Here is a 20,662-nt window from a genome sequence, read left to right as displayed (position 1 = left end):
GAAGTATAGGTGGGTGGCATCAGCATCGAGAAGGTACTGGGGACCAAATCTGCTGATACTCTGTCCTTGTAGAGAGAAAACAGGACTGAACCCTGAGGAACCCCAACAGCAAGAGGCAGAGGAGGGGAAATAGAGCCAGCAGATAATACACTGAAAGAGCGGTCAGAGAGATAGGAAGAACACCAAGGACAGAAGCAGTGCACTGGCCTGATAGAATTTTTTAAAATCAGTACTAATGAAAATATAAAACCCTATTAGCCTATAGTAATCCTACCTCTGTCTGCTCTCTCATCAGTACTCAGTACAAGTATTAGGAGGTGGAAAGTTTTGCAGCTGCAAATTGCCTGTGTTTCTGTCAAACTACATGCTGTGAGAGGGGAGAGGGAGCAGAACTGGATTAATATATCAGACTGAATAAAATTGCTATGCATAGTACTAAGGGGTGTGTGGACAGCAGGAAACACGAAAGAATACACATTACACCAGAAAGCATGCAAGAAAAAGTCATGCAAAATTTCTGAACCTATCTTACACACACACATCTAAAGCTGCCTAACAAGTGATGGCGGTTTTATTATTTTTAAAGGCGTAATCCAGGAAATAATGATGACCTATCCTGAGGATAGGTCGTCATTATCACATCTGCAGGGGTCCCCCCCCCCGATCAGGTCTGGGCAGCACTGCCGGCTCCTGGCAGCTCACCAAGCACAGTGTCGTACACAGTATAGCGGTTGTGCTTGGTACTGCAGCTTAGTCCCATTCACTTCAATGGGGCTGATCTGCAACTAGGCTATGTGACCAATGTGTGGCGACATCATGTGGCCTAGGAAGAATGACTGTTCGGCGAAGGTCCCGGGTGTCGGACCCCCACCTATCTAATATTGATGAGCTATCCTGAGGATAGGACATCAATATTACTTCTTTGATAACCCCTTTAATGATATGGACACTAAGGAGGCTAGGATTTTTATGACTTTATTAAATAGCAAAAGTGTGCATAGTGAAAAAATTGTAATATAAGTTATATAAGCTTTAAACCTAGTCGCACACATTTGAAGAGAGTCTGAATTTCTGTTTGCCTAAAAACAGCAGTAATAAATAGATCATCCTTCACAAATATGAGGATGCTGTCAGGTTGGATGCAATAAAAGCAAATCTCAGTCTGTTCACAGTTCAGGGTAATTATAGCTTCGCGTTTACAGTTGAACGAGCCGCAAAATATTCCTCTATATAAACACATTACGTACCTTTGCTTTCTGGAAGAACTTGTGCTTCAAAAGTTCTGCTGCTGTTGGTCTACAAAAAGCAAGATATTCGGTTATAGAAACCTGCCTCTGCTGAATCACATGGGAAACTCTTGGTCAGCAGTCCCCTACTTTTATAATGCATATGACTATTCAAACATACTTACATTTAAGGCTACTTTCACACTTGCGGCAGAGTGATCCGGCAAGCAGTTCCGTCGCCGGCAATCTGCATGCAAACGGACAGGTTTTGTAGACAGATCCGGATACGGATCCGTCTTACAAATGCATTGCAAGAACGGAAGGACGGATCCGGCATTGCGGTATTTTTAATGCCGGATCCGGCACTAATACATTTCAATGTAACTGATCCGGAATTTTGACTGGAGATAATAGCGGTATTTCCTCCGTCCAAAATGCCATTCAGTGACTGAACTGAAGACATCCTGAACGGATTTCTCTCTCCATTCAGAATGCATGGGGATAAAACTGATCAGTTATTTCCGGTATAGAGCCCCAATGACGGAACTCCGTGCTGGAAAAGAAAAACGCTAGTGTGAAAGTACCCTAAAAGGAAGCTGTCAGCTGTTTTGACCATGCTAAACTGCTGACAAGACTAGGTAGGGCTTGGGGAGAGCAGTACTTTTCTCATCAGGAGTAGTGAGAATATGAAGTTTTATTCTACACTACCAGTCTACATAGAAGTTGTGACCTAACATACTGCACAAGCTATTTCACCAAGACCGGGTGATTTAAACTTGACCGGTTCCCATCCCCTGTCTACTACTACAATAAGTAGTATACTACATGTGGTGACAATGATGGCTAAAAACAACTTTTTTAGTGCATTTCCTGAAGGTACCATCATAATATGAAGACGTGTCAGTCGTTACCTTTTCTCTGGGTCTTTTTGAAGGCACGAAGAAATCATCTTCCTAAAGGACTTCCCATATTTCTTCAGCATTTCCTTATCCTGTACACCAGTCTCTAGAGTTGGGGGATCGTTCTGGAGTGTTAGCATTAATACCTGTCATGAGAGGGGAACAGAAAAAAAAAAAAAAAGGGAGAGTCGAGACTGTGAAAAACCAGAAAACAGGTTCAGAAAGTGGATGCTGTATAAAAGGTCTTACAAGCATCCATGTGTATAACAGAAAGATAGCATGAAATCGCTCAAAATCAGTATAACAGAGGATCAAACAGAGAAGATTATGAAAAAGTAAAATTAAACCTAAAATTGTTAAAATCTAATAGACCAGCCCTCTCTGTAAAGTTTCAGTAACTATTTATTCCAGAGGGATGATTGGTGACACTTCCCAATAGGTTCTCTAGGAGAAATATTGCAGGGTAGCTGCAGCGCCATCCATAATCTGAGTTCTCACTTTGCCATTTTACCATACAAATATGTGACTGGATCATAGTAAATGTAACATGGAGGTAATAAATGTAAGAAATCCCAAGTAAACTGCATAAAAAGATGATCTCATTATAAATATATACACAGTGTATATAATAAATACGCTACCTTCATTGGAGGATATTTATGATATGGAGCTGCTCCTGTAGCTAATTCAATAGCTGTGATTCCAAAACTCCAAATATCTGCCTTAAAATCATATCCCCTGACCTAAAAGATAAAAACAACACATGAGGTTAAAGCGTACCTAGCCATGTCTCCAGCCAAATGTATAGAAGTGATTGCGAGAGACAAGAGAACAGATTGCTTACTAAATTCATGTCACTTTAGTGACTACAGTGAAATTTATTTAATCTAACATCAGCTAATGTATAAAATCTTATAATCCCCTATTTGTTTTTAGCCCAAATCTGCAATATAATGTGGAATTTCACATGAACAGATGGAAGACAGGACAAACAGAACCAAATAATACATTTATCTGGAAATAGAACTGTGGAGAGAAAGTACCGTATTTTTCAGACTATAAGACACACTGCACTATAAAAGGCATCCAAGATTTAGAGTAGGAAAAAAAAAGAAAAAAAAATAGTTTTCATCAGACTTCAGATTAGACCTCCCCCCAGCGTTTCCGCTCAGGTCCGACCCCTCCATCCATCAGAGCTCAGGTCCGACCCCTCCATCCATCAGAGCTCAGGTCCGACCCCTCCATCCATCAGAGCTCAGGTCCGACCCCTCCATCCATCAGAGCTCAGGTCCGACCCCTCCATCCATCAGAGCTCAGATCAGACATTAAAATAAATTAACTTAACTCTCCTGCTCTGGACGGTGCTGTCACTCTGCAGATTCACTCACCCTCCCTGGTCTTCTTTCGGTCCATGCTGCACTGTGACCTGATGTTGCAAAGCGTCAGGTCATAGTGCAAGCCTATGTCCTGACACTGTACACAGTCAGGACAGAGTGTAGAGCGGGGCCCGGAAGAGTGAATAGAGCCAGTGCAGCGTTTCCCTCAGCGCGCTTCCCGCATGCTGATGACTGCTTCTATAATGGAAGCAGTCGTTAGCATTCGAACTATAAGACGCACTGCAACTTTTCCTCCACTTTTTTTTTTTTTTGGGCTGCCCGTCTGTAGAACCTCCTTTCATAAAATCGTATATAATGTCTGATCATACATCATACATTGGTACTTGCATCCCTGGATCTGATGAAAGCTGTAATGGCACCGGACGGGGTTAAAAGCAGAGTGTGCTTGGCGTGCATGCTGCACCTGCATTCCCTGGACTTTGTGTGGCTGTCATGGCCCATAAACAGGTAGGAACTAGTGTTAGGGACCACTCTATAGAGGCGACCTTGACGTGGTGAGTGGCTTATTACGCTTTGGCCAAAATGTACACCAATGCCTCATCCAGCATAGAGGCAGGGCAGAATGCTGGTTGCAGAGTGCTATTGCATTTGTATTTTGCGTTTGTATATGTATTTCGCCATAGCGATGTGCACCTGCATACAGGTTGTGCTGACTCAATCACCCACATTTTTTCTGATCATACAGAACCTGTCAAGTTGATTCCAGATGAATTTTACTCCATTGCATCAGTTATTGGATAACAACGAGCTATAGTACCTGTTCCATGACCTCAGGTGCCATCCAACAAGGCGTTCCCACAAACGTCTTTCTGACTTTATTCCTGGTGAGGTCACCTCCTGTGGCTAGAAACGCGCTGACACCAAAATCTGCAAAATCAGACGCATTATATGAGATAATGTCTACAATTCCTGGAATCATCAAATATATAAGCAGCACACAGAGGTGAAAGACATTAATTTTCTGGAACAGGAAAGCAGAGCAGCATTTACAGTGGACTGACTGGTGTCAGCGTTTACACTGGACTGTGGACTGACCACTGGCAGTGTCACCTAAATTTGCCATATCCCTGCTTTTTAGAAATGTTATTCTTTCCCTCTACTGCCAACAGCGAAGATAAGAGGCAATATAATCTTCTTTGACTACTTTGAAATTAAAAATGGGACCCACCAAAGATGCCCCTTCTACCTTTTATTAGGGTTATTGAGATGCTGATTCAGAGGATACGACAAGATACAATATACACAGCCTTCAGGTTGGTGCCCATAGCATGAACCCACTTAAAGGGGTTAGGCCATGATTGATGTAAAAAAAATGTAAAATCGGACATCATATAGTACCTGAAAAGCAGCCGGATATCACACATAGATTTAGATCTCTCCCCGTTTATTGCTCTAATTACTCTGCTACAATTTATTCAGGCTGGAAGCTCAGGGGTGTGTACTTCCTCCTGCAGCTCAGGGGATGTGTCCTCTCTGTTGCAGCTGGTAACAGTTGATGCTCCAAACTGGATGCGTGCAACCACCTCAGTGAGGTGGACAGAGAAATAAGGAAAACAACAAACAGCAGGTGGCGCTATACAGATAATGAATAGCTCAGAGGCTATACTAAATTGTTAATTACATGAAGTTACACAAGTATTCAGAGCCTGGTGTTGGTTTGAAAATGTATCATGTCACAACCCCTTTAAGTCCCGGTTGTTTGATATTTTTGAGCAAGTCGCTAGATATCTGGCTGCTGAACCATGTACTGTATTATACAATATAAAATTAAATTCTCCATTTCTTTGGCCTGAAGTATCCATTAAATACTTGTAGTGGCATTGCTAGAGGGGGGCGAGGGGGAACAATCGCCCCCCCTATGTTGTTCCGCGGAAGCAAGCAGAGGACGGCACAGCAGACGACTGAAATTGTTTTATTATAAATGTATCCCTGCATACCGCAATTCTATCGTATTTTTATATACTTATTTTGTTTTTGCCCCCCCATTTTTGACTGGTATCTTTGTGCCCCCCCTATATATTGTTCCTAGAGTCGCCACTGAATACTTGGGTATAAAACCTTCCCAAGGACATAGCAAACTTGTATAGACTGAACATCCAGAACAATGGCATTCTATGAAAATAACTTACATGGGGATGGGGCGGAAAAACTTGCTGAAAGCATTTACAGTGCCAACACATCTATATTATTCCATCACTACCTATTTGGCTTCCTAAAGAGGTTATCAGAGTAATGGAAAAAAAAAAAAAAAAAAACATTATGAAACTCATCAGGACTTACATATACATTGGTTAACCACCTCAGCCCCCAGTGCTTAAACACCCTGAAAGACCAGGCCACTTTTTACACTTCTGACCTACACTACTTTCACCGTTTATTGCTCGGTCATGCAACTTACCACCCAAATGAATTTTACCTCCTTTTCTTCTCACTAATAGAGCTTTCATTTGGTGGTATTTCATTGCTGCTGACATTTTTACTTTTTTTGTTATTAATCGAAATTTAACGTTTTTTTTGCAAAAAAATGACATTTTTCACTTTCAGTTGTAAAATTTTGCAAAAAAAACGACATCCATATAGAAATTTTGCTCTAAATTTATAGTTCTACATGTCTTTGATAAAAAAAAAATGTTTGGGTAAAAAAAAAATGGTTTGGGTAAAAGTTATAGCGTTTACAAACTATGGTACAAAAATGTGAATTTCCGCTTTTTGAAGCAGCTCTGACTTTCTGAGCACCTGTCATGTTTCCTGAGGTTCTACAATGCCCAGACAGTACAAACACCCCACAAATGACCCCATTTCTGAAAGTACACACCCTAAGGTATTCGCTGATGGGCATAGTGAGTTCATAGAACTTTTTATTTTTTGTCACAAGTTAGCGGAAAATGATGATTTTTTTTTTTTTTTTTTTTTTTCCTTACAAAGTCTCATATTCCACTAACTTGTGACAAAAAATAAAAACTTCTATGAACTCACTATGCCCATCAGCGAATACCTTGGGGTCTCTTCTTTCCAAAATGGGGTCACTTGTGGGGTAGTTATACTGCCCTGGCATTCTAGGGGCCCAAATGTGTGGTAAGGAGTTTGAAATCAAATTCTGTAAAAAATGACCTGTGAAATCCGAAAGGTGCTCTTTGGAATATGGGCCCCTTTGCCCACCTAGGCTGCAAAAAAGTGTCACACATCTGGTATCTCCGTACTCAGGAGAAGGTGGGGAATGTGTTTTGGGGTGTCATTTTATATATACCCATGCTGGGTGAGAGAAATATCTTGGCAAAAGACAACTTTTCCCATTTTTTTATACAAAGTTGTCATTTGACCAAGATATTTATCTCACCCAGCATGGGTATATGTAAAAAGACACCCCAAAACACATTCCTCAACTTCTCCTGAGTACGGGGATACCAGATGTGTGACACTTTTTTGCAGCCTAGGTGGGCAAAGGGGCCCATATTCCAAAGAGCACCTTTCGGATTTCACTCCTCATTTTTTCCTGAATTTGATTTCAAACTCCTTACCACACATTTGGGCCCCTAGAATACCAGGGCAGTATAACTACCCCACAAGTGACCCCATTTTGGAAAGAAGACACCCCAAGGTATTCCGTGAGGGGCATGGCGAGTTCCTAGAATTTTTTATTTTTTGTCACAAGTTAGTGGAAAATGATGATTTTTTTTTTTTTTTTTTTTTTTCATACAAAGTCTCATATTCCACAAACTTGTGACAAAAAATAAAAACTTCCATGAACTCACTATGCCCATCAGCGAATACCTTGGGGTCTCTTCTTTCCAAAATGGGGTCACTTGTGGGGTAGTTATACTGCCCTGGCATTCTAGGGGCCCAAATGTGTGGTAAGTAGGTAAATGACCTGTGAAATCCGAAAGGTGCTCTTTGGAATGTGGGCCCCTTTGCCCACCTAGGCTGCAAAAAAGTGTCACACATCTGGTATCTCCGTATTCAGGAGAAGTTGAGGAATGTGTTTTGGGGTGTCTTTTTACATATACCCATGCTGGGTGAGATAAATATCTTGGTCAAATGCCAACTTTGTATAAAAAAATGGGAAAAGTTGTCTTTTGCCAAGATATTTCTCTCACCCAGCATGGGTATATGTAAAATGACACCCCAAAACACATTCCCCAACTTCTCCCGATTACGGAGATACCAGATGTGTGACACTTTTTTGCAGCCGAGGTGGGCAAAGGGGCCCATATTCAAAAGAGCACCTTTCGGATTTCACAGGTCATTTTTTACAGAATTTGATTTCAAACTCCTTACCACACATTTGGGCCCCTAGAATGCCAGGGCAGTATAACTACCCCACAAGTGACCCCATTTTGGAAAGAAGAGACCCCAAGGTATTCGCTGATGGGCAAAGTGAGTTCATGGAAGTTTTTATTTTTTGTCACAAGTTAGTGGAATATGAGACTTTGTATGAAAAAAAAAAAAAAAAAAAAAATAAGCATTTTCCACTAACTTGTGACAAAAAATAAAAAATTCTAGGAACTCGCCATGCCCCTCACGGAATACCTTGGGGTGTCTTCTTTCCAAAATGGGGTCACTTGTGGGGTAGTTATACTGCCCTGGCATTTTCCAGGGGCCCTAATGTGTGGTAAGTAGGTAAATGACCTGTGAAATCCTAAAGGTGCTCTTTGGAATATGGGCCCCTTTGCCCACCTAGGCTGCAAAAAAGTGTCACACATGTGGTATCGCCGTATTCAGGAGAAGTTGGGGAATGTGTTTTGGGGTGTCATTTTACATATACCCATGCTGGGTGAGAGAAATATCTTGGCAAAAGACAACTTTTCCCATTTTTTTATACAAAGTTGGCATTTGACCAAGATATTTCTCTCACCCAGCATGGGTATATGTAAAATGACACCCCAAAACACATTCCCCAACTTCTCCTGAGTACGGCGATACCAGATGTGTGACACTTTTTTGCAGCCTAGATGCGCAAAGGTGCCCAAATTCCTTTTAGGAGGGCATTTTTAGACATTTGGATACCAGACTTCTTCTCACGCTTTGGGGCCCCTAGAATGCCAGGGCAGTATAAATACCCCACATGTGACCCCATTTTGGAAAGAAGACACCCCAAGGTATTCAATGAGGGGCATGGCGAGTTCATAGAAATTTTTTTTTTTTGGCACAAGTTAGCGGAAATTGATATTTTTAATTTTTTTCTCACAAAGTCTCCCGTTCCGCTAACTTGGGACAAAAATTTCAATCTTTCATGGACTCAATATGCCCCTCACGGAATACCTGGGGGTGTCTTCTTTCCGAAATGGGGTCACATGTGGGGTATTTATACTGCCCTGGCATTCTAGGGGCCCTAAAGCGTGAGAAGAAGTCTGGAATATAAATGTCTAAAAAATTTTACGCATTTGGATTCCGTGAGGGGTATGGTGAGTTCATGTGAGATTTTATTTTTTGACACAAGTTAGTGGAATATGAGACTTTGTAAGAAAAAAAAAAAAAAAATTCTGCTAACTTGGGCCAAAAAAATATCTGAATGGAGCCTTACAGAGGGGTGATCAATGACAGGGGGGGTGATCAATGACAGGGGGGGTGATCAATGACAGGGGGGTGATCAATGACAGGGGGGTGATCAGGGAGTCTATATGGGGTGATAACCACAGTCATTGATCACGCCCGTGTAAGGCTTCATTCAGACGTCCGGATGCGTTTTGCGGATCCGATCCATCTATCAGTGCATCCGTAAAAATCATGCGGACATCTGAATGGAGCTTTACAGGGGGGTAATCAATGACAGGGGGGTGATCAATGACAGGGGGGTGATCAGGGAGTCTATATGGGGTGATCACCACAGTCATTGATCATGCCCCTGTAAGGCTTCATTCAGACGTCCGGATGCGTTTTGCGGATCCGATCCATCTATCAGTGCATCCGTAAAAATCATGCGGACATCTGAATGGAGCTTTACAGGGGGGTAATCAATGACAGGGGGGTGATCAATGACAGGGGGGTGATCAGGGAGTCTATATGGGGTGATCACCACAGTCATTGATCATGCCCCTGTAAGGCTTCATTCAGACGTCCGGATGCGTTTTGCGGATCGGATCCATCTATCAGTGCATCCGTAAAAATCATGCGGACATCTGAATGGAGCTTTACAGGGGGGTAATCAATGACAGGGGGGTGATCACCACAGTCATTGATCATGCCCCTGTAAGGCTTCATTCAGACGACCGGATGCGTTTTGCGGATCCGATCCATGTATCAGTGCATCCGTAAAAATCATGCGGACATCTGAATGGAGCTTTACAGGGGGGTGATCAGGGAGTCTATATGGGGTGATAACCACAGTCATTGATCATGCCCCTGTAAGGCTTCATTCAGACGTCCGGATGCGTTTTGCGGATCCGATCCATCTATCAGTGCATCCGTAAAAATCATGCGGACATCTGAATGGAGCTTTACAGGGGGGTAATCAATGACAGGGGGGTAATCAATGACAGGGGGGTGATCAGGGAGTCTATATGGGGTGATCACCACAGTCATTGATCATGCCCCTGTAAGGCTTCATTCAGACGTCCGGATGCGTTTTGCGGATCCGATCCATCTATCAGTGCATCCGTAAAAATCATGCGGACATCTGAATGGAGCTTTACAGGGGGGTGATCAATGACAGGGGGGTGATCACCACAGTCATTGATCATGCCCCTGTAAGGCTTCATTCAGACGACCGGATGCGTTTTGCGGATCCGATCCATGTATCAGTGCATCCGTAAAAATCATGCGGACATCTGAATGGAGCTTTACAGGGGGGTAATCAATGACAGGGGGGTAATCAATGACAGGGGGGTGATCAGGGAGTCTATATGGGGTGATCACCACAGTCATTGATCATGCCCCTGTAAGGCTTCATTCAGACGTCCGGATGCGTTTTGCGGATCCGATCCATCTATCAGTGGATCCGTAAAAATCATGCGGACGTCTGAATGGAGCTTTACAGGGGGTTGATCAATGACAGGGGGGTAATCAATGACAGGGGGGTGATCAGGGAGTCTATATGGGGTGATCAGGGGTGATTAGGGGTGATCAGGGGCTAATAAGGGGTTAATAAGTGATGGGGGGGGGGGGTGTAGTGTAGTGGTGCTTGGTGCTACTTTACTGAGCTACCTGTGTCCTCTGGTGGTCGATCCAAACAAATGGGACCACCAGAGGACCAGGTAGCAGGTATATTAGACGCTGTTATCAAAACAGCGTCTAATATACCTGTTAGGGGTTAAAAAAAACACATCTCCAGCCTGCCAGCGAACGATCGCCGCTGGCAGGCTGGAGATCAACTCTCTTACCTTCCGTTCCTGTGAGCGCGCGCGCCTGTGTGCGCGCGTTCACAGGAAATCTCGCGTCTCGCGAGATGACGCGTATATGCGTGACTGTGCGCAGCGCTGCCACCTCCGGAACGCGATCCTGCGTTAGGCGGTCCGGAGGTGGTTAAGCTTGATTTTTTTGAACTAAAAAACATACTTACACCTTTGCATAGTTTTGTTAGGCTACTTTCACACCTGAGTTCGGTGCGGATCTGTCTTGTATCTGCACAGACGGATCCGCACTGATAATGCAAACGCTTGTATCTGTTCAGAACGGATCCGTTTGCATTATTCTTTAAAAAAAAAAAAAAGTCTAAGTCAAAACGGATCTGTCCTGATTTACATTGAAAGTCAATGGGGGATGGATCAGTTTTCAATTGCACCATATTGTGTCAGTGAAAAAGGACCCGTCCCCATTGACTTACATTGTAAGTCAGGACGGATCCGTTTGGCTCCGCATCGTCAGGCGGACACCAAAATGCTGCAATCTGCGTTTTGGTGTCCGCCTCAAAAGTGGAACGGAGACCGAACGCAGACAAACTGATACATTCTGAACGGATCCTTATCTATTCAGAATGCATTGGGGCTGAACTGATCCGTTTTGGGCGGCTTGTGAGAGCCTGAACGGATCTCAGGAACGGACACAGAAACGCCAGTGTGAAAGTAGCCTTTCTTGGTTTACATGCTGCAGCAAAGCTGTGGGGTGTGTAACAACAGTGACTGAGCTCTGCCTCAAATATTTGTGGGTGTGAATAATCTGACCTTCCCCGCCCTGCAGTGCCCGCTCTGCACAACCTAACCTAAACACGCTCACACGACCAACTCCTAGCTCACACAGGCAAAAGATCTGCACTACATACATCACACACACACATACATACATCACAAGCTGCACTACATACATCACACACATGTATGTGGTGCAGTATGTAGTGAATGCAGACGGGCTATTATAGCCAAGTGATAAAGTACAGGGAAGATCCGCCATATTGGACTGGACTTTATCACTTGGCTATGATTGCCTGCTGTTAGACAAGTGATGGTTCCCTGCAAAAATACCCACCTCTTTGGCCCCATTCACAACAGCGCTTTTTATTTCGGTCGTTCTTCTCATCTAATGGAGGAGGGCACATAAGGCTGGGTTTTTGTCATACGATCAACATACACAACAGATGCCATACTGTGACATCCAGCACCATGGAGTGCCATTGTATAAAAAAAGAATAGTACTTTTTTTTTTTAGGACTCTGCAGGATGGGAAAGTGTAGTGTACCACGATTTTCCATCCAGCAAAGTCCAGCAAAGAATTTTTTTAATGTAGGCTAAAGTTTAGGTTTTTTTGTGTTTTTTTATTTATTTAGATGATTATATATATATATATATATATATATATATATATATATATATATACAGTCAGGTCCAAAAATATTAAGACATCGACACAATTCTAACATTTTTGGTTCTATACACCACCACAATGGATTTGAAATGAAACGAACAAGATGTGCTTTAACTGCAGACTGTCAGCTTTAGGCCTCCTGCACACAACCGTTTTTTTTTTTCCCCCGTTTACTGGCCGTTTTTTGCGTTCCGTATACGGAACCATTCATATCAATGGTTCCGCAAAAAATACGGAATGTACTCCGTATGCATTCCGTTTCCGTATTTCCGTTCCGTTTAAAGATAGAACATGTCCTATTATTGCCCGCGAATGACGTTCCGTGGCTCCATTCAAGTCAATCGGTCCGCAAAAAAATGGAACACATACGGAAATGCATCCGTATGTCTTCCGCTCCGTTTTTTGCAGAGCCATCTATTGAAAATGTTATGCCCAGCCCAATTTTATCTATGTAATTAGTGTATACTGTATATGCCATATGGAAAAACGGAAAGGAAATGGAAACACAACAGAAACAAAAAACGGAACAAAGGATCCGTGAAAAACGGACCGCAAAACACTGAAAAAGCCATACGGTCGTGTGCAGGAGGCCTTAATTTGAGGGTATTTACATCCAAATCAGGTGAACGGTGTAGGAATTACAACAGTTTGCATATGTGCCTCCCACTTGTAAAGGAAACAAAAGTAATGGGACAGAATAATAATCATAAATCAAACTTTCACTTTTTAATACTTGGTTGCAAATCCTTTGCAGTCAATTACAGCCTGAAGTCTGGAAGGCATAGACATCACCAGATGCTGGGTTTCATCCCTGGTGATGCTCTGCCAGGCCTCTACTGCAACTGTCTTCAGTTCCTGCTTGTTCTTGGGGCATTTTCCCTTCAGTTTTGTCTTCAGCAAGTGAAATGCATGCTCAATCGGATTCAGGTCTGGTGATTGACTTGCCCATTGCATAACATTCCACCTTTGGGTCATTGTCCATCTGCACTGTGAAGCGCCGTCCAATGAGTTCTGAAGCATTTGGCTGAATATGAGCAGATAATATTGCCCGAAACACTTCAGAATTCATCCCATTGCTTTTGTCAGCAGTCAAATCATCAATAAATACAAGAGAACCAGTTCCATTGGCAGCCATACATGCCCACGCCATGACACTACCACCACCATGCTTCACTGATGAGGTGGTATGCTTAGGATCATGAGCAGTTCCTTTCCTTCTCCATACTCTTCTCTTACCATCACTCTGGTACAAGTTGATCTTGGTCTCATCTGTCCATAGGATGTTGTTCCAGAACTGTGAAGGCTTTTTTAGATGTCGTTTGGCAAAATCTAATCTGGCCTTCCTGTTTTTGAGGCTCACCTATGGTTTACATCTTGTGGTGAACCCTCTGTATTCACTCTGGTGAAGTCTTCTCTTGATTGTTGACTTTGACACACATACACCTACCTCCTGGAGAGTGTTCTTGATCTGGCCAACTGTTGTGAAGGGTGTTTTCTTCACCAGGAACGAATTCTTCGGTCATCCACCACAGTTGTTTTCCGTGGTCTTCCGTGTCTTTTGGTGTTGCTGAGCTCACCGGTGCGTTCCTTCTTTTTAAGGATGTTCCAAACAGTTGTTTTGGCCACGCCTAATGTTTTTGCTATCTCTGATAGGTTTTTTTTTGTTTTTTTCAGCCTAATGATGGCTTGCTTCACTGATAGTGGCAGCTCTTTGGATCTCATCTTGAGAGTTGACAGCAACAGATTCCAAATGCAAATAGCACACTTGAAATGAACTCTGGGCCTTTTATCTGCTCATTGCAATTGGGATAATGAGGGAATAACACACACCTGGCCATGGAACAGCTGAGAAGCCAATTGTCCCATTACTTTTGGTTCCTTTACAAGTGGGAGGCACATATGCAAACTGTTGTAATTCCTACAACGTTCACCTGATTTGGATGTAAATACCCTCAAATTAAAGCTGAGTCTGCAGTTAAAGCACATCTTGTTCGTTTCATTTCAAATCCATTGTGGTGGCGTATAGAGCCAAAAATGTTAGAATTGTGTCGATGTCCCAATATTTATGGACCTGACTATGTATGGATATTTATTTACCAATCTATATCACTATATACATACATACACACATATATATATATATATGTACAGTGGATATAAAAAGTCTACACACCCCTGTTAAAATGTCAGGTTTCTGTGATGTAAAAAAAATTAGACAAAGATAAATCATTTCAGAACTTCTTCCACCTTTAATGTGACCTATAAACTGTACAACTCAATTGAAAAACAAACTGAAATCTTTTAGGTAGAGGGAAGAAAAAAATATAAAAATAAAATAATATGGTTGCATAAGTGTGCACACCCTTAAACTAATACTTTGTTGAAGCACCTTTTGATTTTATTACAGCACTCAGTCTTTTTAGGTATGAGTCTATCAGCATGGCACATTTTGATTTGGCAAGATTTGCCCACTCTTCTTTGCAAAAACACTCCAAATCTGTCAGATTGCGAGGGCATCTCCTGTGCACAGCCCTCTTCAGATCACCCCACAGATATTCAATCGGATTAAGGTTTGGGCTCTGGCTGGGCCATTTCAAAACTTTAATCTTCTTCTGGTGAAGCCATTCCTTTGTTGATTTGGATGTATGCTTTGGGTCGTTGTCATGCTGAAAGATGAAGTTCCTATTCATGTTCAGCTTTCCAGCAGAAGCCTGGAGGTTTTGTGCCAATATTGACTGGTATTTGGAACTGTTCATAATTCCCTCTAACTTAACTAAGGCCACATTTCCAGCTGAAGAAAAACAGCCCCAAAGCAATATGCTGCCACCACCATGCTTCACTGTGCGTATGGTGTTCTTTTGGTGGTGTGCAGTGTTGTTTTTACGCCAAACATATCTTTTGGAATTATGGACAAAATGTTCAACCTTGGTTTCATCAGACCATAACACCTTTTCCCACATGCTTTTGGGAGACTTCAGATGTGTTTTTGCAAAATGTAGCCTGGCTTGGATGTTTTTCTTCGTAAGAAAAGGCTTCCGTCTTGCCACTCTACCCCATAGCCCAGACATATGAAGAATACGGGAGATTGTTGTCACATGTACCACACAGCCAGTACTTGCCAGATATTCCTGCAGCTCCTTTAATGTTGCTGTAGGCCTCTTGGTAGCCTCCCAGACCAGTTTTGGAGGGACGTCCAGTTCTTGGTAATGTCACTGTTGTGCCATATTTTCTCCACTTGATGATGACTGTCTTCACTGTGTTCCATGGTATATCTAATGCCTTGGAAATTCTTTTGCACCCTTCTCCTGACTGATACCTTTTAACAATGAGATCCCTCTGATGCTTTGGAAGCTCTCTGTGGACCATGGCTTTTGCTGTCGGATGCGACTAAGAAAATTTCAGGAAAGACCAACTAGAGCAGCTGAACTTTATTTGGGGTTAATCAGAGGCACTTTAAAATGATGGCAGGTGTATGCTGACTCCTATTTAACATGATTTTGAATGTGATTGCTTAATTCTGAACACAGTTACATCCCACAGTTACAAGAGGGTCTGCACACTTATGCAACCACATTATTATTATTATTTTTTTCATCCCTACACCTAAAAGATTTCAGTTTGTTTTTCAATTGAGTGGTGCAGTTTAAAGGTCACATGGAAAAAGTTCTGAAATGATTTATCTTTGTCTCATTTTTTTACATCACAGAAACCTGACATTTTAACAGGGGTGTGTAGACTTTTTATATCCACTGTATATGTATATAGAGATATAGATCGGTAAATATATATATATCCCTATATAGATGATATATAGCTATATATGTATATAGTGATAGATCGGTAAATACAGTTGCAAGAAAGTATGTGAACCCTTTGGAATGATATGGATTTCTGTACAAATTGGTCATAAAATGTGATCTGATCTTCATCTAAGTCACAACAATAGACAATCACAGTCTGCTTAAACTAATAACACACAAAGAATTAAATGTTACCATGTTTTTATTGAACACACCATGTAAACATTCACAGTGCAGGTGGAAAAAGTATGTGAACCCTTGGATTTAATAACTGGTTGAACCTCCTTTGGCAGCAATAACTTGGACCAAACATTTCCTGTAGTTGCAGATCAGACGTGCACAATGGTCAGGAGTAATTCTTGACCATTCCTCTTTACAGCACTGTTTCAGTTCAGCAATATCCTTGGGATGTCTGGTGTGAATCGTTTTCTTGAGGTCATGCCACAGCATCTCAATTGGGTTGAGGTCAGGACTCTGACTGGGCCACTCCAGAAGGCGTATTTTCTTCTGTTTAAGCCATTCTGTTGATGATTTACTTCTATGCTTTGGGTCGTTGTCCTGTTGCAAAACCCATCTTCTGTTGAGCTTCAGCTGGTGGACAGATGGCCTTAAGTTCTCCTGCAAAATGTCTTGATAAACTTGGGAATTCATTTTTCCTTCGATGATAGCAATCCGTCCAGGCCCTGACGCAGCAAAGCAGCCCCAAACCATGATGCCTCCACCACCATACTTCACAGTTGGGATAAGATTTTGATGTTGGTGTGCTGTGCCTCTTTATCTCCACAGATAGGGCCAGATTTATCATTACTCTGACAGCTCACTCCACTTTCACATATGGCTAAAGTCAGTTTTAGCTAAGTCAGATTTATGATCGGCCCTTTAAGACTGTGATAATTGTGGTTTGACGGTAGCAGTTTATCCGTCAGTAAGCAGCTTTACAAAAGTCGCACGTCTTTACGAAAAGTCGCATGTTCTTGTAAAAAGTAGCATAAGATAAGCATGGTCCTCACTGGAGTGATTTTGCGCATTTTTGTACGACTTTTTAGCGACTTTTTTTAATAGTCGCAATAGTAAATCTGTCTAGAGATTCATTTACATAAAAAAAACACGCCCACTTTTAGAAAAGTGGCAAGCATAGTGCAGAGCCAATAAAAGTCGCAAATTTTTGCGCAGTTTAAGCGATTGCGCAAAAATTTGCGACTTTTTCACTCCATTATTCTGACTTGAGCTAATGATAAATCTGGCCCATAGTGTTGTGCGTTTATTCTAAACAACTAAACTTTGGTTTCATCTGTCCACAGAATATTTTGCCAATACTGCTGTGGAACATGCAGGTGCTCTTGTGCAAACTAAGGCCTCTTTTACACGGGCGTTGCGGGAAAAGGTGCGGGTGCGTTGCGGGAACATGCACGATTTTTCCGCGCGAGTGCAAAACATTGTAATACATTTTGCACTCGCGTGTGCAAATCCTGCACACAGCCAAAAAGAAGACAGAAGAGAAGCCGGGCTGCGCGAGCAAGTGGATTAAGGTGAGTTTAATTATTTTTTTCTCTTTTTTTAACCCCTCCAGCCCTATTTTACTATGCATTCTGTATTCAGAATGCTATTATTTTCCCTTATAACCATGATATAAGGAAAAATAATAATGATCGGGTCCCCATCCTGATAGTCTCCTAGCAACCGTGCGTGAAAATCGCACCGCATCCGCACTTGCTTGCGGATGCTTGCGATTTTCACGCAACCCCATTCATTTCTATGGGGCCTGCGTTACGTGAAAAACGCACAAAGAGGAGCATGCTGCGATTTTCACGCAACGCACAAGTGATGCGTTAAAATCACTGCTCGTGTGCAGAGCCCCATAGAAATGAATGGGTCAGGATTCAGTGCGTTCAACTCACGCATCGCATCCGCGCGGAATACTCGCCCGTGTGAAAGGGGCCTAAACGTGCAGCAATGGTTTTTTTGGACAGCAGTGGCTTCCTCTGTGGTATCCTACCATGAAATCCATTCTTGTTTAGTGTTTTATGTATCGTAGATTCGCTAACAGGGATGTTAGCATATGCCAGAGACTTTTGTAAGTCTTTAGCTGACACTCTAGGATTCTTCTCCACCTCATTGAGCAGTCTGCGCTGTGCTCTTGCAGTCATCTTTACAGGATGGCCACTCCTAGGGAGAGTAGCAGCAGTGCTGAACTTTCTCCATTTATAGACAAATTGTCTTACAGTGGACTGATGACCAGCAAGGCTTTTGGAGATACTTTTATAACCCTTTCCAGCTTTATGCAAGTCAACAATTCTTAATCGTAGGTCTTCTGAGAGCTCTTTTGTGCGAGGCATCATTCACATCATGCAATGCTTCTTGTGAAAAGCAAACCCAGAACTGGTGTGTGTTTTTTGTAGGGCAGGGCAGCTGTAACCAACACCTCCAATCTCATCTCATTGATTGGACTACAGTTGGCTGACAATTCACTCCAATTAGCTCTTGGAGAGGTCACTAGTCTAGGGGTTCACATCCTTTTTCCACCTGCACTGTTAATGTTTACATAGCGTGTTCAATAAAACATGGTAACATTTAATTCTTTGTGTGTTATTAGTTTAAGCAGACTGTGATTGTCTATTGTTGTGACTTAGATGAAGATCAGATAACATTTTATGACCAATTTGTACAGAAATCCATATCATTCCAAAGGGTTCACATACTTTTTCTTGCAACTGTATATATCTCCATATATAGATGATACACTGCCTGTCCAAAAACAAAAGTCGCCACCTGGATTTAACTAAGCAAATAGGTATGAGTCTCCTATTGGATAATTATTGCATGGGCGATTATCTTTCACCTGGCAACAAGTTATTTAACCCCAACTGGTGCAATGAGTTGCTTCTCATTTCTTAAACAACCATGTCGAAAGACATCTCGTGGTCGTGGAAAATATGTTGGTCTATTTGAGAAGGGTCTAATCATTGGCATGCATCAAGCAGAGAAAACATCCAAGAAGATTGCATAAACTACTCAAATTGCGTTAAGAACTGTCCAACGCATTATTAAAAACTGGAAGGATAGTGGGGACCCATCGTATTCGAGGAAGAAAAGTGGCGGGAAAAAATCCTGAATGATCGTGATCAGGGATCACTTAAACGTTTGGTGAAATCAAATTGAAGAAAAACAGTAGAACTGTTAATAGTGAAAGTAAGAGCATTTCCACACGCACAATGCGAAGGGAACTCAAGGGATTGGGACTGAACAGCTGTGTAGCCGTAAGAAAACCACTAATCAGTGAGGCAAACCAGAAAAAAAGGCTTCAATTTGCTAGGGAGCATAAAGATTGGACTCTGGAGCAATGGAAGAAGGTCATGTGGTCTGATGAGTCCAGATTTACCCTGTTCCAGAGTGATGGGCGCATCAGGGTAAGAAGTGAGGCAGATGAAGTGATGCACCCATCATGCCTAGTGCCTACTGTACCAGCCTGTGGGGGCAGTGCTATGATCTGGGGTTGCTGCAGTTGGTCAGGTCTAGGTTCAGCAACAGTATGTGCTCCAAGAATGAGGTCAGCGACTACCTGAACATACTGAATGACCAGGTTATTCCATCAACGGATTTTTTCTTCCCTGATGGCACGGGCATATTCCAAGATGACAAATTGTGAAAGAGTGGTTCAGGGAGCATGAGACATCATTTTCACACATGGATTGGCCACCACAGAGTCCAGACCTTAACCCCATTGAGAATCTTTGGGATGTGCTGGAGAAGGCTTTGCGCAGCAGTCAGACTCTACCATCATCAATGCAAGATCTTGGTGAAAAATTAATGCAACACTGGATGGAAATAAATCTTGTGACATTGCAGAAGCTTATCGAAACAATGCCACAGCGAATGCATGCCGTAATCAAAGCTAAAGGCTTTTTTTTTTGGTGGCGACTTTTTTGGACAGGCAGTGTATATATATCATCTATATAAAAAAAAATACATTAGCCTACATGTTTTTTTTTTTTTTTTTTTTATAAATATATAAGACAACCCTCTTTAAGTCCTTCTTACAGGAGATTATTTAGTTCTTTTCTTTGGGATAAAAAAAACTTCCAAGACTATCTCACCCAGCTATAAGCTGTAAAACCTGATTTGGAGGCTTTTTCCTCCCAGACATTTATACTTATTATACAGCTCATCGTATGTGTATATTGTTTCCTTAGTTCACAACACAATAACACTTCTAATCTGTACTGAAATCCGGAAAATCGCCTTCTGACTGTGGAGAGGTTAGGAGTAGATATCTATTTCCACATTCCAGATATAGACACACAGAAAGGTCACACCTTTTCCATCAACCCCATGGCTAGAATCTCTTCTTAAAAAGTTGTCCAATACTCTAAAGATGCTCTCCATTATATATGACCCAAAACTTTCACTGAATGCCCCATCCAAAATGTCGTTATGATATGGAAGGAGAAGCTGCAGGTCGCTTGACTTGCAGGTCGCTTTCTGCTGTCTAGATCCCATGGTTTCTCCAGATGTGAGAGAAATCAAGAGAATTTGTATAAGGGCGTTCTTCGGATTTGTCAGAGGAACAGAAAAATAAATAAATAACAAAACAGATCCTGAGCATCAGT

General features: G+C 42.1%; 1 protein-coding gene across 1 annotated transcript in view; it reads right to left on the bottom strand.

Moving 5' to 3' along the window:
• Positions 1 to 20,662, bottom strand: part of OXSR1 (oxidative stress responsive kinase 1) — a 142,619-nt gene that overhangs the window by 36,562 nt on the left and 85,395 nt on the right. The window contains exons 6-9 of the mRNA XM_040433777.1: positions 4,280 to 4,389; positions 2,767 to 2,868; positions 2,138 to 2,271; positions 1,248 to 1,296 (exon numbers count right to left, since the gene is read on the bottom strand). Of these exons, the coding sequence (XP_040289711.1) occupies positions 1,248 to 1,296; positions 2,138 to 2,271; positions 2,767 to 2,868; positions 4,280 to 4,389 (395 nt within the window). The remainder of the gene's footprint in view (positions 1 to 1,247; positions 1,297 to 2,137; positions 2,272 to 2,766; positions 2,869 to 4,279; positions 4,390 to 20,662) is intronic.

Source organism: Bufo bufo, chromosome 5 (genome assembly GCF_905171765.1).
Source record: "Bufo bufo chromosome 5, aBufBuf1.1, whole genome shotgun sequence".
NCBI lineage: Eukaryota > Metazoa > Chordata > Amphibia > Anura > Bufonidae > Bufo > Bufo bufo.
The sequence above is the reverse complement of the archived record's forward strand: the minus strand, read 5'-3'. Positions and strand labels throughout refer to the sequence as shown.